The following is a 26,815-nucleotide window of genomic DNA, read 5'->3' as shown; positions in this document are numbered from 1 at the left end:
AGATCAGCTAACACATGAACATTTCATATCAAAACGCCTTAGTAAAGCGTTGGTCAATTTTCTTTCTGCACTTTTCATTACAGAAATCTAATGCATCGAATCCTTGATTCGTTCCTAGATCAACGTTATGGCAGATGGGATGATAGGTAAAGTACAACAAATTTAGACACATGCTTAGCAATCAGGGATATAGCAATAAAACTTTCTTAATACAATGACGCCTGCAGCGACAGGGGACCTCCGTTTTAAGGTCATATCATACTTTGATATTTTATTGAAAAATATTAACAACACAACTTTATAGCGAATGGGATGATTTTAGCATCTTCGCCGTCATCTTCTCATATTTATGTAGCAATATTCCATTATTATCTGCATATGGTGTTTACATATCTCAACTGATTCGATACGCAAGACTTTGTTCTGCGTATGTCAGTTTTTAAATCAAGGCAAGCTACTGTCAAAGACGTTGATGGTGCAGGGGTTCCAACTGTCTCGTATAAAATCAGCATTTCGCAAAGTCTATGGTTGTCATAACGATCTAGTTTATCAATACAATCTTTCATTGGATCAGATGCTGTCTGATGTGTTTCATGTCGATTGTCGGGCCGTTCTTGTCTCATTGATTTTGACTACAGATTAATCCATTTACCTGTTCAATATATAGGGCTCACAGTGGGTTTGACCGGTCTACAGGGGATGCTTACTAGTCCTAGGCACCTGATCCCGTCACTGGCATATCCAGCGATCCGTGTTACCCAACTCTTTATTCTGGATTCCGTATAGAAATTATGTTCGTTATCTTCACCTTTCATTTGCGCATCATTTTACGACTTCTAAGGTGACTAGTTTAGCGCTTGAATATACTTGATCCGGTAAATATATTTAGATTTATGCTTTTTACAGCTTCGTGGATTATGTAACACTTGTGAGTGTATCTTGTTTAACTACACCTTTATTGTTTATTATTCAACGCTCCTCTTGGAAATTTTTGACTCCTATGGAGACGTCACTAAGACCGGTAAAAGGCCTTTGCTCGGCGCTTACGACAATTGAACAGTGGGGGTTCTTCAGCGTGCCACACCTACTGTGACACGGGACATCCGTTTTAAGGCCATCTCCGATGACCAGTGCCATTCACACCCGATGCCGAGCGTTTGGCGATGGAACAGTCACTACCATTTTTAACTACTTAGGTTTGTCGCGGCCGGGATTTAAACCCCGGCCTTTCGCCAACCGCGGCGGTCGTCACACTTGTGACTTTTATGTAACCCATGAAAACAACTTTCTAAATAGTCAGAATATGTCCGCCTTTATCTGTTTATTTGATGATAATAGGTTCATCTGGTTTTAATGATTTTAATGCTTTCTCCTCACATTTGGTTAAATTGTGTTTTAATTCTTTTACCAATCATCGGCACCAAATGAAACTATTACCATCAATAGATTCATATACACGCCACACGATATATATTTTCTTTCCGGTAACATATGATATAGATATAGCAAGTGACGCATATTTAGTACAGCGTATAGTACACGTACGTAATACACGTCAATATATTTCACACAAAATACACATTTCTCACGTGTTGTGTACACATGTTGTGTGATTATAAACGCATGATATACATGCGTGGTGGTTTATGAGGTTTTATTACCGTATCTGATAGTTTTACAATATGTTATATTAGGGGATTGGAGCCATTAATGATCCATGAATGTTTCTTATATAGCCCTGACTATCCCCTTCTGTCTTTCAGTAAACGCTGCTGAAATGTACAGCGGTACGTTACGTATTTCTATTCAACAGTTAATTGTCCATGTCCAACCGTACTGAAATGATATTTACTCTCACAAAAATAGTAGATATCCTAGATTTTTTGTATATTCATATTTTGATATTCAGTCCCCTCACTACTTTTAGCTGTTACAGGAATGTATCTATCATACGTCTAGTATCGATTACACGTCATCTAACTGATGAACAGGAAAAAAAAATAAACAACGTTCTACGAAAAACGTCAATTGGTTAGCTGCCAAATATGGCATCCATTTATATTCTAATACATACTAGGAATCGCCAAGTCTCATTTACATTATAAAGTAACTTGATGTTCGAGGGATATTTAATTTCTTTTTTTCAATTATTTTTAATTATTAAAATTATCATTTAGCATATACAAAAATCAATATATTCTAGATGCGAAATTAAATACGACAAAATAAGTTATTTAATTTCCTAGGACGGCACTGAAGCAGTCGCCAAATCTTTCACTCCGTCAGTAGGTGAATTGTGCTAAAAATGCACAAAACAACGATGATATTAAAATGTGCTGGTCTTGTCTTTGCAATTCAACAAGCTATAAGTCAACAATGTTCTCCAAAGGAATTCCATTTAAAGTTTAACGGAAAGCTCTCTGTTGACGGCTACCAAACCATTTTCTCGGCCAATGGAACATCTTTTGGAAATGCTATGCATAAATGTATTAACTTTTGTTATGAGGATCAACGCTGTATCGGAGTCGAGGTGTGTGAATTGAATCCAGAACTCTTTAAGTGTCGTGTTTGCTGTGAATGGATGAAACTAGGAAATCACACAGAAACACAACCTGGTTGCAAATATTTGGAAACGGTAAATGTACTACTTATCTTATATCATGCCACATACATTGTTTTTAGTTCATTGCTGAATTTAAATAAACATTTTACCTAAAAGAATGAAAGAACATACCGATTGATTCATTGATTGATTGATGTTTTCCGCCACACTCAAAAAAATGTCAGTTATATGGTGGCGCCAAGTTTTTATTGGTGGAAGACAGAACCCAGATACAATGTACCTTGGAAGAGATCACCGACCTTTTGAAAGTAAACTGGGAAACTTTCTCTCACTTGGCGGTGCGAGCGGGATTCGAACCCGCGCCGACAGAGGTGAGAGGCCATGTGATTTTGAGCGCGATGCTCTAACCACTCTGTCACGGAGAACATACCGAAGATTATAATAAATCATGATTCAAGAATGAGCATACATCTAAACAATATTCCACAGTATCATAGTTTGGCACTGCATGCCTTGTAATATGTTTTTTCTTTTATGAACAGATCGATGAAAACGGAGAAAACCGTAAGTATATATAACAATGGTCATTCAATCTACATCCAATCTAAGAAATCGGGATATAGTAGATTCTCTCTCTCTCTCTCTCTCTCTCTCTCTCTCTCTCTCTCTCTCTCTCTCTCTCTCTCTCTGTGTGTGTGTGTGTGTGTGTGTACTAAAATTCATAGACTTTTCTTTGATTATATACTGTCAGCCCTGTTAGTATGAGACACAGCAGACAGTATTCAATCTAATGACAGGTGGTATTTTCAAATTACAACATTATAACGTCCACAGAATTTGCGAAATGCTGACTATAATTGTCGACTATAATTGAAACCGTTGAGACACGTATCATCAACGTATTTATCATTATCCTTCTTCAATCTAAGAATAGATCATACGCAACACATGTTCCCGCCTACGCAATCAGTTGAGAGACATAAAACATAATATAGGTAATAATCGAAGATTGCTACACATATACATAGATATAGGAAGTTCACAATTTGGAAGCCGAAGTCATTTTGTTTGTTAAAGTTGAGTTGTTCAATTGCCATGTACGTATATCCAAATATGAAGCAGGCATTGGAGATCCCATGACGTGTTTACTTTTACCTCGAGATACTCCCTCGACTATAGAGTTTTACCCATTCCAACACTTAGCAAATTCTAAAATTCATATTTAGAGTCTTTTAGACCAAAACCTACTGACCCCGAAGCGTGTTACTACACAACGATGATAACCGATTCTTGTATGTGACGCTGAACCGTTTGCACGAAATGCTAAACATGTTATACGGAACTGTTTGTGTGAAACTTGTCCATTTTGTGATCGGTCTGCACGAAACGGTCTAGGTGGTCTGCACGCTTTGATTTTGCGGCATTATTTGGTTCTTTCTGGGGATGGATTAAACACAGCGCAATGTTAATATGATAATATTTTTCTATTTAAACATCGATTAGATCACGAAATAATCACAATTTTATTTTTCCTGATAATTTCTATAGCATATGGAGACAGGTAGCTAAATTCGTTGAAATATCAAATGGATATTTATAAAATGAGGACAGCGTATCGTCATGGAATTATAGTTATTCGACTTGCATCATTATTGATTTTGTGCTCTATTATTCAAACTGAAAACCAGATGGTTGCTTCTCTTTCGTGAACTTTACACATTCAATCTGAGTGTTGTTAAGTACGGGTGAATTGTATATATTCAAAGACACGTTATAACATCAGTATATTCTCAAAGACAGCGATTGAATAAAAGTATACATGACACATCAAATAAAAAAGTTCTCGTCAGGCCAGACTGAGCCCTATTCTCAGAAAAGTGAATATAATTGTGCATAGACATTATACTAACGAGTGAACAAGAAAATGTCAAGATACAATATGAAAAGAGAAACAATCCATAAATAAATTAGCTAGATAGATAAATGAATAAACTAATTGGATAGATGAATAGATAATTATTCCTAAATGATTATCTAATTAAAGACTAATCAAACTACCTGAGGGGATCTAACTCCACTATGGGACAGTGGATGTAATGATATGCATCGCCAATATACCAATGCATATGCTGGTTCCATGTATCTTTCTTTACCAATGGGAAATTCTTAATATTTTGTTTTGAAATTTTAATTGCAACCATTCTCTGATATTAGATATATGGAAATGATCAAATTCCAATCGCGGTCCCTTTTGTTGACTAAATTATCCCTCACCAGTCAAACTAATTTGTTTTCAACATATTTCTAGCACTTTTGAACATGCTTTTACTTTATGACATTGTTTTAATTGTCTCAATTATCTTTCCGTTGTCCCGGTCCATTTTCCACACCTTCTACGAGAACTCAAGAAGTAAAGATAAAGAACATTGTTCAATTTCATAAATCCTATTAAGAATACAAGGACAGACACGCTATCTGGACTTATTTTCATTTAATGAACGGAGTAAAGTGCAGTCAAAATCAGTATGTAAAAACGCATTATGAATTGGAATGAAACACGACAGACAAACAAGTTGATGGTGCCGGGGTTTCAGCAGTCTCGTTAAAGTCAGCATTTCGCAAACTTTATGGTCGTTATAACAATCTAGTTTGCCTAAACATCATTGGGATGAAATGTTTTCTGACGTGCTTCATACCAATTATTAGGCTGTTCTTGGTAAACTGATTTTGACTGCGGATACCCCTTACCTGATCATGATATAGGGCTCACGGCGGCTGTGACCGTTCGATATGGGATGTTTACTCCTCCTAGGCACTTGGTCCAACCTCTGGTATATCCAGGTGTCTGTGTTTGCTTAACTTTGTATTTCGTATTGCTTATAGAGGCTGTGAGATGGATCACTGTACGTTATCTTCGCCTTTCATGAATATTGTCAATAAGGAAATCCAGCATAGTTTTGATTAGGGATGTGTCATTTTACCGGTACATTGTATATCGTATTAATGGTACATATCGCGATACGGAGGAGAGAAAGACGGTAGTTTTGGACATTTGTAAGTTCCTGACAAATATTTGTTAAGTTTTAAATTAACTATTACAGGAAGTAACAAAAGATAACTAGACAGCGTTCAAACACGGTATTTAAACGCGGAGGAATTTAATCGTGACCACAGGTTGTCAACTTCCGCCAAAGTTCGTTTGCTCACAAACTAACCTCTTTTGGTGAGGGTCTCTACAGCCCAGTAGCTAAGTACTTCGTTACTAGCTTGAAAATACGGATGTATATTTAATTGCTGTTATAAAATTTAGAAATTCATTTCAAAATTAAGGATTATCTCCCTCATGCATAGCTCTTATCCTTGGACGAATTTGGCTCCACTTTTTTGGCACGCTGTTCTTGGCTATATTTAGCTCCAAAACTTCATAGTTATTTCGGATTTCAAAAATTTCGGTTGAGCATCACTGAAGAGACATTATTTGTCGAAATGCGCATCTGGTGCATCAAAATTGGTACCGTATAAGTTTTACATGAAATAGAGATTTCTCAGGATTACAAAACCACGCGAACGCGTACACTCGGTGACTTCACCGTAGGAAAAACATAACGTCAACAGTGAAAAGCTCAATACAAGAACGTAAACATTAAGTGAAATGCAAATTTGCATTATAATGGGAATATTTTTCTTCTCGTTTCTTAAAATCCATACTTTTATTAATTATCTTAATCTAAATAGTTAGGTTTTAACTACGAACTACATATACTTCTTTAGTGTTATTTGCCCGCATGGAAATCGCGGACTCACCATATACAATTCTGCTCTGTGCTGCGACAGCAGTTAGAGGTCTCTATCTAGATGAGCCCTCGACAGGGAGTTTGTGGTTGGGGGTCATTCGATTATTTTTTTATGTAATTTTTGTTACTTGTTTTATTACAGTTACTTATGCAAAATAAACTGAATTTGGCTTTTTTGTGTTTTAACACCAAAACAGTGATGGAAATAACATAATTATGGAAAAACAGAATGCCCTACAATATCGGAAAATCATCATGATGTTATGAAAAAAATCGTGATATATCGCGATACAAAATTTTTGGTGATATCGATCCCTATTTTTAATGATGTTTAACAAGGTTATTTTTGGATAACTGAGTACAGGATATGAATATTACTTAGTTCCATTTTTATTAAAGAAGCAATTGTCTATGGTGTCAAAACCCATCGTGAGGATTAGTCGTGTAAGGTGCTGACAAGCATTACGTTTTTATGCTGTTAATTTTAGAAACGTTTTGTGATTTTAAATCTTCTAAAGGTTCTTGAATTCTTTTATGTACACCACTTTGTGCATGTATTGTAACACAACACTTCTGAAGTTTCTCCTTCTCTTAACAGCAGTTAATATTTTTTAAGGGAGTAAAGATGGGGCGGTATTTTATTTTCATTCTTTCCATTGACAGGCGTAATCTTTTTGCTTTTAACTGAAAAGTGCTTTCGAAGCATTTCGTGCCTAGAAATGGAATTTTGAGTTGTTGAAAACTGTTGTTGATATACAAAACACTAGTATCTAGATTATTCTGGTAATAAAGCCTTAGACTTTAGATATATTATGTTATACACAGGCCATTACATTATCTAAGTGATTTCGGAAAAATATTTTGATGATTCTTTTTATTGAATAACGAAATGTGATCAAAACGTGATCAAATTAATCTAACAAGAAAGTTTATTTCTATAACAAGTATTGTAAAAACGAAGGAAAAGAACTATCAAGGGTATTAACAGAGCTGCAAATGTGTTCTGACGTCACTGAGCTAATAAGTATAAATCAAAGTTTTGATTTATTCGATGATTTGTTTTTGTAATGATTTTGTAGTGATGATTAAAAAAGAACAGTTTACGTAGTCGAACATGAACGATCTTTTAAAAATGGATCACTATCATTTTTCTCTCAGCCTTTCTAAGAACCATCTTCTGTTACCACTTAAAAAAAATTCGGCACGCATAATCACCAATTTTCACGAAACTCGCCTGAATGAGACATCTATATAACCTATACTGGATTCCTAAACTTCATAAACATCCTTACAAAGATACATTGCTGGATCCAGTAAATGTTTTACCGAGCCCCTATCTTTGCTCCTCGCGAAAATATTAACAGCTGTGAAGGACGCACTGTACGACTACACATGCCAGAAGTGTTGTAAATCAAATGTGGATTTAAAAAAAATCTACAGAATGTTTAGTATATTTGAAATCGCAAAACTTTTCTGAAATCAACAATATCAAAACAGATGACTTTTCAACACTTTACACAATTATTCTTAAATAAATAATAAATTAAAGACTAGACGTTTTGACTTCATAGACAGTTGCTTCTTCAACAAAAATGGAAAACGGAAATATTAACATCTAGTGATCAGTCATCCAGAAAGGACTCGGTGCGTCTGTGGCCAAATTCGGCCCCGTGTTCAAATTAAAAGATATCCCTCAAAGTTATCTAATAAGATATATGTTTTTATAAAATGACTATCATATGTCCATAAGAAGCTTTATTTTCATATAATACATACGTTAATACAGTATAGTTTACGATAACGTTGTGTCATTTTGACGTTACGTTATGCGACGTCATGAACAAGAAGGCTACATGTCTTATTATTTTGGCAAAAATAAAAATGCACTGGTACGGTACACTATGTAATAACGAGAGGGTATGTTACATACAGTGGCATAAATGGCGAAGGTATACACAGTGTAACAATAATTTTTGGTACATAGCGTCGTCATTCGTGCAACGCTTTGTAACCGCGTGCGGTGACTGTACTTTTTTAGGCCGATTCCGGGACCGTCTCCTTATAAAGCGTGCCGTATCAGTGCACTGTGATTATTATTTGAAAAGTTTAATTGACTCACTCCGAAAGTTTTCATGAATTGTAAATGATTCAATGTGACGGGTGCTACGATTTGAATGACGATTTGTGTAACGGTATTTAGTAACTGTAGAGTAACCCATATTCAATTAATTTTATCATTCAGCACATGTTTGTGTCTTTACATTTGGATTAAATTGCATTGTTTAAATATGAATTAAATGAATATCAGTTGTATGCATAGTGAGTGGGTACATGAAACTATACTTATGTGTATATACACACCATGTTCAATCCCCCCCAAGAACACTAAAGGTGTATTCAGCTCAGCGAAGACACTAAACAATGCCACAGTGAAAAGAACATGAAATTCATTCAAAGTAATGTGAAAAGAAATATCAAAATGTTTTGGAATTAAAAAAACACACATGACATTGGGATTGAGAACGTACAGCACAGGTATTCAACTTTATCACAATGAAAAGAATATAATTAAAAATAATCTTGCGGGATTTTAAGATTCAAGATTTTAGCATATGCACGTGTGTCTATTTAAAAAATATATCATAAATACTTCTTTATATACAACACATCTTTCAATGCATTGGTATTTACGCAATTGAAACAGTTTGAATTATAAATCAGTATTATCGTCTCATACCGAGTCCGAAGTCCACATGGGAGAGGATCGTACCTTAAGGCAGCCCCCTCCCCCTCCTTGTTGCATGCCTGATTTAGTCCTATTCGGTCAGTTTCTAATGATGAATGAAGTAGTGACAGTTTAAATTGTACAAAACTAAATTCTTTTATGACAATTCACTCCCATATATAATACCGTCAGTCAAAAGTTTGTATTATCCAGCAGTTTGTTGTCATTAACTTAAGTCATAAGTGAAAGGTTTAAATTATAATCTATGCTTTGAATCCAACATGTAGAGTATAAATTGTTTTAATGTTTTACATCGTATTGACATGATTTCAGCCATTTTACGGCAGTATATATATATATATATATATATATATATATATTTATATATATATATATATATATATATATATATATATATATATATATATATATTGGGATAAATCTCCGATATAATCTTCTAGAGTGCTCGACGTGGCCTCACGGAGCTACATAAATTGACGATCAGATGGAGTTCAATCACATAACATTTATTTCTCTACAGGCTGTTTCGTGAGGGGATGGTTTCCCCTCACTCGTCGGGAGAAAAATGACATCTAACGAAAAACATCCGCGTGGCTGAGAATATGTTACACAGAAACATACTGGATAGTTGCTAAGCATGATTACACACAGGATTGAGTAAATAGAAATTTATGGGAATGACGGCAAGTGCTGACAAGTTCTGAACGCTTATTCAATGAAGATTTTTCGGGATGACATATTATAAAGAATTTCTCTAGAATACAGAGGTTGCACTTTTTTGAAATGTTTGAGTATGATGATGTTTTTCCTAAAATTTCCCACTTGATTTTGTAGTCAATATTTTTGTCTTTCAATGTCCATATGAATTTGCTGAGCTCGGTGGTATTCTTTTTCGTGGAATTACGGAATGAATGAGTGTAGTTGGCGTATCTTAATTTGAACTCGGTGTCTGCTAGTCCCACGTAGCTCTCTTCTTGTCCATTATCGGCTCTGACTCTAGCTAAATACACAATTCCGTGGGCGCGACATTCACCGTTGAGCGGGCATTGGTCTTTGTTACGGCAATTACACCTGTTACATGTATCTCCGGTCTGGCGCACTTGTTTAATTGAAGCGTTATGCGAGTCAATTACATTTTGCATGGATGGCATACAACTGTATGATATTTTAATAGTGTTTCTGTTGATAATCGGGCGTAGAACATGGCCTATCGGGAAACACTCATCTATAATTTTGAGAAACCCGTAACATCACATGGTTTAACCCCCCATATGATAGTAACGTAAAAACAAACTTGGGTAAACAGTTTCTCAAAATTATAGATGAGTGTTTCCCGATAGGCCATGTTCTACGCCCGATTATCAACAGAAACACTATTAAAATATCATACAGTTGTATGCCATCCATGCAAAATGTAATTGACTCGCATAACGCTTCAATTAAACAAGTGCGCCAGACCGGAGATACATGTAACAGGTGTAATTGCCGTAACAAAGACCAATGCCCGCTCAACGGTGAATGTCGCGCCCACGGAATTGTGTATTTAGCTAGAGTCAGAGCCGATAATGGACAAGAAGAGAGCTACGTGGGACTAGCAGACACCGAGTTCAAATTAAGATACGCCAACCACACTCATTCATTCCGTAATTCCACGAAAAAGAATACCACCGAGCTCAGCAAATTCATATGGACATTGAAAGACAAAAATATTGACTACAAAATCAAGTGGGAAATTTTAGGAAAAACATCATCATACTCAAACATTTCAAAAAAGTGCAACCTCTGTATTCTAGAGAAATTCTTTATAATATGTCATCCCGAAAAATCTTCATTGAATAAGCGTTCAGAACTTGTCAGCACTTGCCGTCATTCCCATAAATTTCTATTTACTCAATCCTGTGTGTAATCATGCTTAGCAACTATCCAGTATGTTTCTGTGTAACATATTCTCAGCCACGCGGATGTTTTTCGTTAGATGTCATTTTTCTCCCGACGAGTGAGGGGAAACCATCCCCTCACGAAACAGCCTGTAGAGAAATAAATGTTATGTGATTGAACTCCATCTGATCGTCAATTTATATATATATATATATATATATATATATATATAATAAAAAATGACTATAAAGAAAATTAATCACCGGTAATAATGTAAATTGAAAATGGAAGAGGATATTAAACAATTTTCCAGTTTTGTACAGATGATTTCATGATATCACTATTGTGATCTGGTTCTGTCCTTATTACTTAGCGCACAGATGTAATCACTTCAATTCCAGGGATGGTATTCCGGTGACCCACTTTAGATCCGCGCATTATTTAGATATGCGATGTCTTTTGCATATGCATTGTAATGTTCAATGCTATTGCTATCCTTTAAATAAAAAGTAAATAAGAATTATATTGAAATATCTCTACTTTAAATAAAAAAAAATTATCTTTGTTTACTTAATATCTTAATATTGGTCGTTTCCATTACACTACCGGCTGAGGTAACGTAGTATGTTAGTTGACTAAATGATCTAGCAACCCATTGTGACGTCACTTTTGAGAATTAAGTGACGTCTGTCACTTTTGAGAAGTGACATCTATATACCGAAATACATGTATAAATCGGCCTCTTCCTCTGTCATGCATTTAGCTATATAGATTAATAAGAAATAGTAGCATTTTGTATTCGGCAAAATGTTTCATATAATGCAATTTCCATTGAATAAAAGTAATTGATATCAATGTATTCCTATCTAGTGTACATGTCGCTTAGTTACAGGACACGGAAGTAAGATGGCATGATTAATATAACAGGGGATGCTTACTCCTCCTAGGCACATGATCCCACCTCTTGTGTGTCCAGGGGTACGTGTTTGCCCAACTATCTATTTTGTATTGCTTGTTGGAGTTATGAGATTGATCACTGTTCGTTATCTTCACCTTGCATAATACACAACACAAGGGAAGACATGTAAATATCGTATCGTGACATTGCCCCTTTAAATTAGGAATTTTATCATTTGATGCGGTGTTAGACGAGTATTTTCTTTTGTAATCAAAATATAGGTAAACTTATGTAACAACACATAAATAACAACATGACGTGTATTTCCATGCTGTAAAAACGCTAAAAATATGAACGTAAAATAAGAAATCAGTATGGTCCGCACAATATCACCATCGTAATTTTTTGTATGTGAAATGCATACACATAAATGTTTTATGTGTGAAAATTTTAAAGTGGTGATATTATGCGGACCTATTCAAATAGTTTTAAAAGTGGTTAAATTTTATGAATTTTTCCGGAAATTTGTGTTCCGTACCTATTTTGGCAACGTCAATGTAGTAGAAATGTGACACATTTTCAAAGTTTCGTTTTATTTTTGAGACAAGTGTATCTCCGTCAGTATCTTGCAATGTAGAAGTTTGACTCAACATGTACTTCATTTTTGAATAATTCAGGGGGCCAAATACGATACCAAACGAACACCAATCTGATTCCACGCACAAGTACTCTAAAGTTGAAATGAAAAATATGCTGGAGTTCCTCGTTGACAATATCGTTGGTGATCAGGTCTTCTGACAGTCTGTTGGAATCACCATGGGTACGAATTCGGCTCCTTTGTTAGCTAACTTATTTTTTATATTCCTATGAAGCAGAATTTATTTAGAAACTCCTACGTAAGAAGAAAAAATATCTTGCTGTGGCCTTTAATTCGATATTTAGATATACATTTGTATCAACGAAGTATTATCTATAACAATAATCATTTTCATTCATATGCCGATTCAATATATTCCAGTGAACTCGAAATAAAAGACACCACAGAGTCGTCCACTTCTGCTTCATACTAAGATATTGTATTGAAAGTAGACGTTAAAGGCAAACTAACAACTCAATTTTATGATAAAGAGGATGATTTAAACTTCTCCATCGTCAGCTTCCCATCTACATATATGTAGTGAAATTCCATTATCACCTGCATATGGTGTTTGTAATATCTCAACTGATTCAATAAGCAAGATGTTGTTCTGCGTATGGTCAGTTTTTAAATTGAATCAGGCTACTGCCAAACAAGTTGATGGTGCAGGGATTCCAACAGTCTAGTTTAAAGACAGGATTTCGCAAATTCTATGGTTGTTATCACAATCCATGACAATAGAACCGATCATTGGGTGAAATGCTGTTTCATGCATATTGTTAGGCCGGTCTTGGCACACTGATTTTGATTACAGATAACTCTGTTTACCTGATCAAGATATAGAGCTCACGGTGGGTGTAACCGGTCGACAGGGATGCTTTCTGCTCTTAGGCACCTGATCCCACCTCTGATATATCCAGGGTCGTGTTTGCCTAACTTTCTATTTTACAGTGCTTATAGGAGTTATGAGATTGATCACTGTTCGCTATCTTCACCTTTCATCCACCTTAAATAAAGTAACAAAAGTTTTCAAAACATCTAATTTATGTTCTTCATCAATCTAAACTAAAACTTTTGGGAATTAGTCTATATCATACACTTTCAAGGGAGTGATATATGAAAAATGCATTCTGTAACCAAAAGTTATTCCTGTTCATACCGCTCGGTCTAAATGGCGAAAGGTGAAGATAACGAACTGTGATCAATCTCATAACTTCTATAAGGAATATATATTTTGGCACGCTGTTTTTGGCTATATTTAGCTCTAAAACTTCATAGTTATTTCGGATTTCAAACATTTCGGTTGAGCATCACTGAAGAGATATTATTTGTCGAAATGCGCATCTGGTGCATCAAAATTGGTACCGTATAAGTTATATAATAGAGTGAGGAAAACATGGATATGGTACCTAGGAGGAGTAAACTTCCACAGTTGACCGGTCATATCCACCGTGAGTCGTATATCTTGATGAGGTAAACGGAGTATTCCCTAAACAAATTTCGTGTGCCAAGAATGGCAAACAATCAGTATGAAACACGTCAGATAGCATTGGACCCAAAGATAGGCTGTATTGACAAACAAGATCATTATAACGATATGCTGTGGGGTAACAAGATGCCTCAGGGTTTGTAGTTCTCTTGGAAATATTCTGTATCAATAATAAACACATCTATAGACATGACTTTTTAAACGAAATTCAAATTTCGAGTGTGTTGTTTTTGTTTTTGTCTTGTTTTACTTCGTTTTTAGAAAACAATCTTATTTACACCAATGTCTCTTTCGTTTTGTGTTATAACATATTCTATGATTCTCTGATTTTAACAGTTGCAGTAACCGGTGAATTGAGTACAATTTTTGATGAGGAAAATCTTTTCAATGGATCAAATGCTGTAGATGGTGTCACGTCATGTAACATAGCTCCGTCAATGGCAGCCAACGAATCAGAAAAAGCGTCATGGCTAAGAATCGGCTTGAAAGAAAAAGTTAGGGTTTGGAAGGTCTTACTATACAACAGACAGAGCTATGGTATGATATGCAAGCATGTTGATATATTTGTTAAATAAAAACTGGCAATATATTGCTTTTAAAAATCAGACATAAAAAAAAACCCAGCGGGCATACAGCATTGCTCTTTCTTCCCTCTGATAACCATTAACTCATTCATAATGGCATGATTAACCGAATCTTAGAATTTATTTACAGTGATATTCTACTTTGTTCATCACTCAACTTTGTTCACTTCTATTCTATTAGACAACAGCTTTTTTAGCGAACTGAATCCCTGATGCTAAATTCAATAAGTCGCTTTGATTCCAATCTGAAGCAATTTACTTTCTTTGTTTACTTCTTTATGTCAATGGGACAGTTTACATGCACGTAAAGGTATATCAGAAAATAACTTAAGAATAATAAATATTAATAATGCAGCAGAAAACGAGTGACGTTGTGGGCATGCGCAAAAACAAAACAAACATTAGGTAGATGTACTTCTACAAGATACAAACAACATTCGTATGAGAATGGGGTCATAATGAACTAGTACACCATGGTAGTTGTTCCGCCTTGTTCAATTTATATGGATATGAATTTGTAACTCTGTTTTAGGATAATGAAAACACATGCTTTGAAATGTAAAAACTGCTTTTATTATATTCTTAAAACGCGTCAAATTTCCGTGATTTGACTATACGTGTTGCAGCATTATGACTAGAAATAACCCGGTAAAGTTTATCGGATGGCTAGAACCCACGTCCAAAAAGCGCTTACTGCGCACATGGCAAATACGACGTGAAGATGTCAGCTGTGGAACTTTGCAGTGGGAAAAATCAATGTAAGTTCTTGTAATTCAACGCAGTGCTGTCTGAATATCTAAAATCAAAATTCCTAACAATCAAAGTAGACAACATTTACTTTGTTTTACACATTTACACAATACTTCTTAGTTCATGTACATATTCTCTGCCGATCATTAGCCGTTTGGTTAAATACTGCATGTATAGCCGACATGTTGTGTTATATACACACGCCCACACACAAGCTGTGTGTGCAATAGCTGATGTCCAAGTGGTACCAGTTGTTTTCATTTATCATGTTGTAAATATATCTTATTTGATTAATTCAATCATAATGTGCATGCGTACAGACTGGTATCTAGATAGTACAAATGCACACGTCGCTAGATCAATTCTAATGACCTACATTCACAGCCAAATTTGGTCTTATTAAGTGAAATATTAGGAACGTAAAATTGGAATATGTTCTCTACAATTAATCTAGCATCATATTGTCTATGGATTGAATAAATGCAAGCGACAATTATTGACTTTAAATGCATGCCTTATGATGTTTAATGTGTGTTGGAGACCATTTGTTAATCATACAATGTATGCAGCATAAGTATTCATAATATTTTATTATGTTATTCACCGTATACATTATTAGGCATACAGTTAGATTTACATTTTAGATGCTTCAGCCGGTCACATTGAAGAAAAGACAAAGCTTAAAGGGGCTTTCTGGTGCTGGTATCTAGGAGAGAAAAATACGGACAGCTGGAAAATGTGAAGGAGATATCACGTGTTGCTATGGGAAAGCGCACGGAGAAGATGCAGTTGAAAGACATATCAAAAGCGGTTACGGATCTAACAGGGGAGTTAGCATGCTGATTGTTTTCAGTAATTGCCAAGTATTTCGTCTATGCCATATAAGTATCTAGTGATAGGTGTTTATTTGTTATTGCTTAGATAATTGTCGTCTATGTGCATTAGACAAGCATTTGTGGTCACGAGGACAACATTGTATTAACTAATATACACATATATTATAAGCATGATGGAAAAATACAGGGAAATCTCAGGATCTCAACTATCTGCTTTTGGGAGAGGGCTAAAATAGGCTATGTCTGCTGCTTAATCCCTTTTACTTTTTGTGAATAAAATTTAAAATAGAATTTAACAAAAATCTACTTTAGCAAATGGGAAAAGGAAATATTTTCTCCCCTCAACATTAGACTTCATACTCTCATCCTTGTATCCCAATGAAAGGTGAAGATAACCAACATTGTTCAATCTCATATACAGAGAGAGAGAAAGAGAGAGAGAGAGAGAGAGAGAGAGAGAGAGAGAGAGAGAGAGAGAGAGAGAGATTTAAAATTTTGATCGTCTGCACAAATTGTTGTAGTTACACCAATATACTAATTGTTAGCTTTAGAGATCAGATGTTTACCTTGAAGGTTATTTATGACGATAAATATAAAACTGTTAGACATAGTGTGTACTAGATCCAGTATCTATTGTAGTATAAACTGTTAGACATAGTGTGTACTAGATCCAGTATATATTAGTAGTATTCTGTATAAACTGTTAGATCTAGTGTGTACGACATCCATTATCTATTGTAGTATAAACTGTTAGATCTAGTGTGTACCGGCGGAACCAAATCACTCAGCATTGTGTAACCAGCACGCTAGACCGCTTGACCTTCTCGGCAAGTCTAGACATATACAAGCAAAATATTATTATACCAGAGAATTTTTAATCTGACCTTTGGATGGATTTCAACGTAGTTTTGCCAATTAAGATCCAAGAGAAAAAGCGGGATATGCCTGGACTTGCCTAGATGGTCGACCGGTCTAACGCACTGGTTGTATTGATTTGGTTCCCCAGGTTGTCAGTTTAACCCTTGTTAGGTGGTATCCAAATAAAATAAAGTGAATTTTTGTCGTGCTTTTTGTGAAATATTTCTTCACTTAGGGCTTGCTGTTTACTTAAAGACCCAATTTTAAGTTAACACCCCCAAATTGTAACCCACCTGTCAATCTAACATTTAACAATATATCTCAGTTGGAGTGAAATCTGCAGAAACTGTGGTATGGAGCTACCCCAGAGAGGTGTTTTATAGCATTAACAGCCAATACATACAGGCATTCTTTAAATTTTTAGGAAGCCCTCCATTCTAGAGTTTTGAAAGCATTGACCTGTGCACAACTGCTATTTTCTCGTAATTCAATTGTTTTCAAAAAGACTCCTGAACAATGCAGTTTTAATATTATTGTAATTCCCCTCCTCTATATACATGTATTATAAATTAAACAACCAGAAATCAAACAATAATTTGCACATTAATTTCTAAAACTTGTAATTTTTTAAAATAATTTATGTCATAAATCTATGATACCTCTATATTCATAACAGAAATTATTCATTGAGTCAATGACTGAGAGAGAGAGAGAGAGAGAGAGAGAGAGAGAGAGAGAGAGAGAGAGAGAGAGAAGGGGTGAGTGTAGACTGTGTGAGCTACTCTTAGGAAAACAACCATTATTCAAACACCATAACCCCAGAAACTCTGCAGAGGGCCCTGAAACAGGTCCTGTGAATATGAAAACTATATAATACACCCAGATGTATCGGCCAGTTAGTTCCAGGTAAATAACAATGACCATACATGAGTTCCGCCCAAATCCAATTATCCGTGAAGAAACTGTACAGTATTTTTGTTGGGTCCTTAAGAGTTCATTGTTAATTTCGTGATATATATATATATATATATATATACTTAATAGATCAGGTGCCTAGGAGGAGTACATGATATATAAAGCACTAATCCACAAACAACACTCAACATGCAAATGAATATAAAAGCACTAAAAATGACCAAAGACACGAACAACAGTGAATTGTAATATTTTCAGGACAACCTGTCCCTTCCTCAGGACAAAAGAATATTTGCATAGAAAAGAAAACTAAATAGAAAAGGAAAGTAAAACTAAAACTAAACTACAAAAGCTGATAACGAACAACAGTATAAACAGCAAAATAATTTAACCAAGCATGACTGAATAAACAGCAAAATAATTTAACCAAGCATGACTGAATAAACAGCAAAATAATTTAACCAAGCATGACTGAATAAACAGCAAAATAATTTAATCCAGGATGACTGAATAAACAAATAAACAGCAAAAGAATTTAACCAAGTTAGACTGAATAAACAAATAAACAGCAAAAGAATTTAACCAAGTTAGACTGGAAAAAAAAACCAAATATACAACGAAAGAATTTAAACAAGTCACATTGAATAAACAAATAAACAGAAAAAGAATTTAACCAAGTTAGACTGAATAAACAAATAAACAGCGAAAGAATTTAAACAAGTCAGACTAAATAAGCAAATAAACATAAAAAGGCACAAGATAACATTATTACATTAGATATATTAGGAAAAAACAATGTTTGCTTTATTTGAATTTCTTTCGTCACTTTTCAAAACAACTCCTCAGCTATTAGCAAAAACCAATAATGGAAACTCGCTACATAAATATAAGTTGACGACAGAGAAACTGAAGTCATCCTGTTTGTCATAAATTTGAGTTGCTGGTTTGCGGTTAATATACATATATCCAATAAACTTCTAAGTACTTAGAATATTTTAAAGACTCTCTGGTATCTTTTATTTCCTGTTTACTGGAATATATTGAATCGACATCGGAATGAAAATGATCTGTGTTAATAGATAAAAGTCGTCGATGAAAAGTGAATATAAGGAACAGTGATCAATCTCATAACCCCTATAAGGAATACAAAATAAAGTGTCGAACAACGACGGACACCTGGACATACCAGATATGGGATCAGGTGCCAAAGAGGAGTATGCATCCCCTGTAAAAAGAATTTGCGAAATGCTGTTTTCAAATGAAACTGTTGAAACCCTTGTAACATCATCTTGTTTGTCAGTAGCCTGCCTCGATTTAAAAACTGACCATAACGCAGAACAAGCTCGTGCGTATCGAATCAAGACCTTATTTAGGTGATAATGGAATATTGCTACATAAATATGGGAAGTTATCAATGGATAAGCCAAAATCATCCGTCTGTCATAACGTTCAGTTGTTAGTTTGCCGTTAATATCTATTTTCAGTAAGATATCTAAGTATGATGCAGATCTATGTGAAAGACTCTGTGGTGTATTTTCTCTCAAGTTCACAAGATATATAGAATTGACATATGAATGAAAAGTATTACTATTAATAAATAAAACGTCATCTAAATGTCGAGTTGAAGGCCACAGCAAGATATTTTTGTTCTCATGTAGAAGATTTGAATACACTCTGCTTCATAAGAATAGAGGAATAGGTCAGCTAACAAAGGAGCACGATCTAAACAACTATGGAAGGGGACGATAACGAACAGTGATCAATCTCATAAATCCTATAAGCAATACAAAGTAGATAGTTGGGCAAACACAGACCCTTGGACACACCATAGGTGGTATAAGGTGCCTAGGATGAGTAAGATTGATCACTGTTCGTTATCTTCACGTTTCATGAAGCAGAAGTGGACGACTCTGTGATGTCTTTTATTTCGAATTCGGACTTTCTCTTTCTGACATGCTAGTAAACAAACTATGTAAAATCTACGTACATATATGATGTCACACGAGGCGTAAGAAAACGGTGAAAATACGAAGATATATGTAATGCGCAATATCTACTGGATAAAGGAGTAAACATGTGATAAATATATGTATTCAACAACACTTATCATGCATCAGCAATATTCAATATTTAAGCGCATCAGTGCATGATATGTCTCATTGATATTCAGCAAAACTTTATTGATGAACAAGTTTTTACCATGTGAAATTAAATTGTTATACATCTTTCTAAGTAAATAGTAAGTTTACCATATCATTTTTATTCAGGGTAATTTTTCTTGACACTGCTTTCGCTCTTTGTTATTTTCAATTCATAAGCCTGTTTATCATAACGTTATCACAAAGGCAAATGCAAACTCTGATGTAGTTTATTTTTTTCACTATTCCTGTCTTTTTATTGAAATAATAAATGTTAAAAAGCAAGGACAAGAAGCATGTACAGATGATTCTCTGAAATTCATCTACACTCCTGGGCCCATATTTACTAAAGTTCGTAGACGTAAACGTAGCGTAAATCTAGACGTAGCGTACGTTTACGTGTGGGACGGTATTCACTAACAGTCGTAGACGTAGATTTACGTCAGAAATAAGCGTAACTCTACGTGTGCTATACTAGTACACGTAAGCTGATCGTAACTTTAAGAATAAACAAAGCAAATGGCGACTTGTCATTCTTATCGATAATTTCTTGCGTAAAGACCTTACAAATCCTCTAGATGCATATAAGCTGGTTAGTAATACACAAATTAATTGTATTTATTCAGATTATCGTTTTCTTTGAGATCATCTGCAATTGTGTGACAATTCTCAAAATTTTGAGCCCGATCTAATTTACCTTGTGGCGGATCTCAGTCCGATTTAAAAGCAAACCTCTCACTTCGCTCGATATACGGACAGTCGCTGTCCGTATATCGAGCAAAGTGCGAAATTTGATTTTAATCAGACTGGGTGGATCTAACCTTGCCTTTAGAAATAATTGGGAAGCTTTTTATTTTAGTCATGCAGGTTATTTAAGAAAAAGAATATTTGCCATTTATCTTATTATATAGGGTAGGTCTAGCATCTTTCAGGGAAATACATTTTTTTAATTTTTCAAACATGGTGGAATTAATGTGTATATATATGCAATCAAACATGCTATGTTTTAGATTTGAAAAGAAGAGAGTCACTGTGTTTACAAGAATACATGGTGATCGACAGCTATAGAAAAACTATTTCTACTTATAGATATGTGATCTTTACTTTGTGGTCATAAGCAAATATTGGTAGTCCAAATAACTATTTGTTACATTGTAACTTACTCAACAGGGAAATGAGCCTCTAAATAAATATTTCTTTAAAAAAAAAAAGATATGCATTTCATTCCAAGAATACAATTTTGTGTAATTTGTTTCAGAGAGCAATTGTGATGCCTACTAGTGTAGTCATGTGTAGACTTTCAATCTTTCAGAGTGCCATTTCCTTTAACTACATGTATAATCCTACAGGAGTCAAATCTTCATTGATAATGCATATATATGAATCTTTCTACCATTCATGATTTGTATGTAATTGACCTTTATATGTGATCAGCTAGGTAAAAGTCTTTGCAGTGTATATTACCAAACTCCAAGGATGATGCCTTCAACATACATATTATTTTGTTGAAGCCCACCCCCCCCCCCCAATTTATAAAAATCTCACTGATAAAAGTTCATCCTGAAGGCTTCTCACATTAAACCGACATATGTACTAATGCTCCTCTTTACAAATTTTAACCCACCAGACAGCTTTGTTGACAAATATTTAAGATTTATTTATTTTGTCATCTTTTTAATATCAAGATGTTAAAATCATTCTAGAAATGGAAGTAATACATGTACATGTCAATATCAATAACAACATGAAAATTCATCTAAAATTTTATCTATTAACAAATATAATTACATGTACATAATTGTATGCATAACAATGCATGTACATGTACTTAATTTCTTAAACATGTATTGTAACAAATTCTATTGTGCTGAATATCAAACTTTTTTTTCATTTTACTGTCAATTTTTAAATGTCCATGATATCAATGAATAAATAAATATATAAGATGACATCAATGTAGCAGATGGACCATCAGCATGGATTGATCAGTGGGTAGAGTACCAGACTACGGGTCATGGGTTAGATTCTCAATCCTGCCATATATTTTTGAATCATTCCTCTGCTCGTCCTTTTACACAATCATGGCAATGGAAGATGAACATTTCTCGGTTTCGCATAAAAAGATTTTTCAGGCCATTACTGCAATGTACCCATAGACCTAGAAAAATAATAGTATTACATTGATTTAAATAAACAACTGTCATTACACTGCAATCAAATTTCATAAGGCTTGAAAAATACATGCAACATAATTGTTAGTTAAATAAACTGTAAAATTGTGATAATACTGATTTTATTTGTATATTTATATATACCGTACACCATATCTGGGAAGATATCATTAAGTATCACCTACAATTTCTAATTTTAATGATTTATAACCCAAGAGCCCATATTAAGAAAAAGATTTCAAATGACCCCAAGGTCAACTTTAGTATTTTTTCATTAACCATTCCCCTTGTAATGAAATTGGCTTCTTTCCAAACCAGAAAAAAAAATACTTTTTAACCAAGAATGATAAGTTTCAGTTAAGGTCATTCACGTTTATAAATAAAAAATAATTTTTGTGACATTTCAGGTACAATTCACTTGCATTCTATTTTCTTTCTACAAAATTCTCAGGTTTAATTAGTGTAGAGTTAACATATTTTGATAGTTCCTGGTTGTGGCAAGTAAAAATGTAAAATCAGCTGATATGTACTGCAGTAAGGTATATGAATGGGATTTTACTGTAGCAAAGAAGGTGAGAAAAATCTTTAGCACAATTGAGTATTGAACCTGGTACCTTTGCACTGAGCTACTCAGGCTGACATATAATACATGGTAGTACAACATTATAAATTTAAAGGGGCATACTTGCTGTGAAAGTGATTTTTATCTCTCAAAATTGCCCAATGGCAAAGGAATATGTATTACTGACTAATAAAAATATTTCTTTAGTAAAATAAAAAACAAAAAAAAAACAACAACAAAAAAACAACAGAAACCTAACAAGAGGCCCACAGGCCTTATCGGTCACCTGAATACTAGTGGAAAAGTATCATTACTTCCATGGACAATGAAATCTAGAAAAAATTTCCTGTTCTAAATATCTAAGCTAATTATATTCTAATGTTCAGCAACAGTATAAAACACAAGATGTGTTCTTAAAACTTCACATCCCTCAAAGTGCATACAGTGATGAAAGGCTTTAAATAGGTGTATTCACATGAAACATCAAAAGATATGACTAATTTGGACTCATCTTAAAGTACTAACCCTGGGTTGTGAAATTCACCATTTTTTGTACATCCTTTTCTGCATTTATATTTTATACAGTATCAGCAAACTTACACATAAATACTATATACTAGGTTTGGCCCCACCCTGGGGTCAAAACCCTTACTCTGGGGGAAATCAAATTTACAATTTTGGTAAAAGACTACCTGCTCTATCCATTTAGTTTCAATTTAGTATCAATAGCATTAAAGAAGATGTAATTTAAGTGTTTTATACACATAAACACTATATAACAAGATTTGCCCCGCCCTGGGGTCAGAACCCCTACCCCGGGGATCATAAAATTTACAATTTTGGTAGAGGTCTGCCTGCTCTACATCACTATGCATTTAGTTTTTCTTATATATGTGTGTTTCTTGATAAGATTTTTGAAAATTGGTCCCACTTGTCCCAATGATGCTTCATACCAAATTTGAAAAGAATTGGATTGGTAGTTATTAAGAAGTTAAAAATGTTCAATTGTTAACGCACAACAAATGAAAACTAATTGCAATAGGTTACTGAGTAAACTCAGGTGACCTAATATAAGTACATTTGATAACCGCTTTTAGTGTAAAGAAATATATAAAGAAGAATTATTGGCTTGCAAGATAATAATTATTTAATCACCAAAATTACATATATTTATTTGCTTGCTTTGAGATTAAAAGGTGTTTCAAATAACTGAATACATGTGTTATTACTGATCAGAAATATATAATATAGAGCAATTTTTATTGAGTGTTGATTTCAAATTTTGGTGACAAAATTACAGCTATTATTTTGGAAATCATGCAAGAATTTTTAATATCGAGGAGATAAAAAATAATTTCAAAGAAACATAGTGTATGTCCTTAGATTGGTTAAATTTATATTTGCCAAAAAGGTGAAGATATGCTTAGACAGACAGGTACAAAACATGCAAAATGGACAAAATTTGATCATAAAAAGTCATAAATTTATGTTCTTAAATCTTTGCCTAAGGATTTAATCATCAATGCATTACAAAAATCATTACATCATGTACCATGTACCATAATTTGTTTTGGATTTTTTAAAACTTTGTAAGTACAGAAATAATTAAATGTGTACAAACAGTGGATATACTTACATCATATATAGGTACTGTACATCTTGCATCCCAATCCTAACCCTGAGGCATCATGGAAAATCTTTCAGGAGAGGACATGAAGAGAAATGCATCTAAATCAAGGAATGCTGCTGTCTGTTGGCAATTTATTTTCTTGACCACCTTTATGACCCTTTGAAAAATAACAGAGGTCAGCTAACTTGGATATCTAGTGCATGTTACATGCATATCACACCTGATGTCTCCAATTAATATATAGTCAATGTTATTCTACATTAGATAAATTAACACTGACTTCACACAGTTATACAACTGTATTTGAATGCGATTTTGTTTCACAATATTTTCTGAAAGTTTTGCACATGGATGTGCACAAGCAATAATTGAAATGATGCTAAAAGAGACTGTAACTGTTCTCATCTGGCACCGAGTACATTCACCCTATCTACCTGTTCGCCCAGAGTATATATTGTTAAAACAATAATAATTTTCATATTTTATAACCATGCAATAGAGGGGCACGTACAAATCACACATTTTAGAATTAGTGCCTGTATATATGATGTATATTTTAGATTCATTTTTCACCAATATTCTTGTTTTTCTTTTTGCGAAATGATGTGAAAGCATGTGCGTACTTGTGTACAGGTAGCTATGATACTGCTTTGATGTTGTCCCAGTCATGAAATTAAAAAAAATGGGATAAATAATTTTGAATTTCAATTGTGGTATTGTCAAAAGTTTGAAGTTACCTTGTACACAAATGAGCTTGTGTCTTAACACTGTGTTAATAGTGGGCACATATAAAATTATAAATAACTAACACATATGTATATGTGCTCACTATTTAGAAATTAAGATCCAGGCATTATAGCAGCTACATAGGTTGAGAACAAAATGAATAAAGGACTGTGATTTTGCGATGTGTGTCATGTACTGAATCCCCTTGAAGTCAATTTAACATTATTTAGGGGCCTAGTGACGGGTAGTCAGTGGTAAAACATTTAAGGTTATCACTACACAAACAACTTAACTTACTTGTCAGTCCATGCCGACTTCTTTTTGAACACCTACAGCATCGCAGATCCATGCACAAGTCAAATGCGCTAAATTTGATGAACCTTCCATTTGGATTTGTAAACAACACTGAATAACGGTACAGTCGATCGACATGCCGTTGGCAGGCATACGTATACGTTGAAATTCGTTGCTTTCTCACAAAGTTCTGTGTTCTTTTTCGTCATAATGCGGCAGTAGCGCAGGGAATTCGAAGTAAATGAGCAAATTCACACTTTTTACGCTTCGAAGTGAAAATAGCCACTGCACACGCGTAAGTGCAATCGTACATCGTAAGTTACGTTTGCGGCTACGAACGGTTTTGTAAATACAATTTTATGAGTACGCAACTCTAATCCTAAGTCAGACGTAAATCCTACGTTTACGTTTACGTCTACGAACTTTAGTAAATATGGGTCCTGATTCTTGCGTGTTCCGTCTCAGACAGGCATACATTCTTTTATACATCTTGGAGTAAAATATTTGTTTAAGAAGACACTCTTTTTTCTTCTGTACAGGTGATAGACTGCACGATGTCTCGGTGAATGTCACCGGAAATGAAATAAATCATCTGTGTGGCTTTTACCCTGGACCAGGAGGCAATGGAGACCAGCTCCTGTTTTTATGCAAAAACGGAATCATCGGTGATACTGTCACAATCACAATTCAAGCAAAGGAAGGACAGACTGAGATCCTTAATCTCTGTGAGGTGGAAGTGTTTGCTCATCCTTAAATTTCCTATACCACATCTTAACCACACAGATCATTCCCTGTCCTGATACTAGTATCAGTGTTTGCTCATCCTTAAATTTCATACACCACATCTTAACCACCACATAGATCATTCCCTGTCCGGATACTATTATCAGTGTTTTCTCATCCTTAAATTTCATACACCACATCTTAACCACATAGATCATTCCCTGTCTTGATACTAGTATCAGTGTTTGCTTATCCTTAAATTTCCTATACCAGATTTTAACCACATAGATCATTCCCTGTCCTGATCTTTGAATACGAGCCACCTTGACACAGTACAGCAGGATCACACTCTGCTAATTAGTAATTACAAATGTAATTAGATACTAACAGTTGTTTATTGCGCAACAAGACACATAAATTTGATTTTCTTTCTTATAGACACACATGCACCCTACTCCAGCCAGCCAGAGGTTTAGTAACAACAACGTCACCGTGTATATACATTATCACTACATTTTCATTTCATTTCAGCTATTTTCCTTTATTACCGCATTACATCTAGAATCCAAATTGTAATGAATGCTGCATTTATTCCAACTTAAGCTAACACAAACCACATAATA

At 34.5% G+C, this 26,815-nt stretch overlaps 1 protein-coding gene across 1 annotated transcript in view; it reads left to right on the top strand.

The window, feature by feature from the left end:
• Positions 1-2,186: 2,186 nt before the first annotated feature.
• The window catches only part of LOC125667550 (uncharacterized), a 25,188-nt gene continuing 559 nt past the window's right edge, over positions 2,187-26,815 (top strand). The window contains exons 1-4 of the mRNA XM_056145802.1: positions 2,187-2,635; positions 3,106-3,127; positions 14,342-14,542; positions 26,009-26,815. The exon at positions 26,009-26,815 is cut by the window's right edge and continues 559 nt beyond it. Coding sequence (XP_056001777.1) covers positions 2,306-2,635; positions 3,106-3,127; positions 14,342-14,542; positions 26,009-26,223 — 768 coding nt within the window. The 5' untranslated portion in view covers positions 2,187-2,305 and the 3' untranslated portion in view covers positions 26,224-26,815. The remainder of the gene's footprint in view (positions 2,636-3,105; positions 3,128-14,341; positions 14,543-26,008) is intronic.

Source organism: Ostrea edulis, chromosome 7 (assembly GCF_947568905.1).
Source record: "Ostrea edulis chromosome 7, xbOstEdul1.1, whole genome shotgun sequence".
NCBI lineage: Eukaryota > Metazoa > Mollusca > Bivalvia > Ostreida > Ostreidae > Ostrea > Ostrea edulis.
Note: the sequence above shows the minus strand (reverse complement) of the source record. Positions and strands in the feature narration are given on the sequence as shown.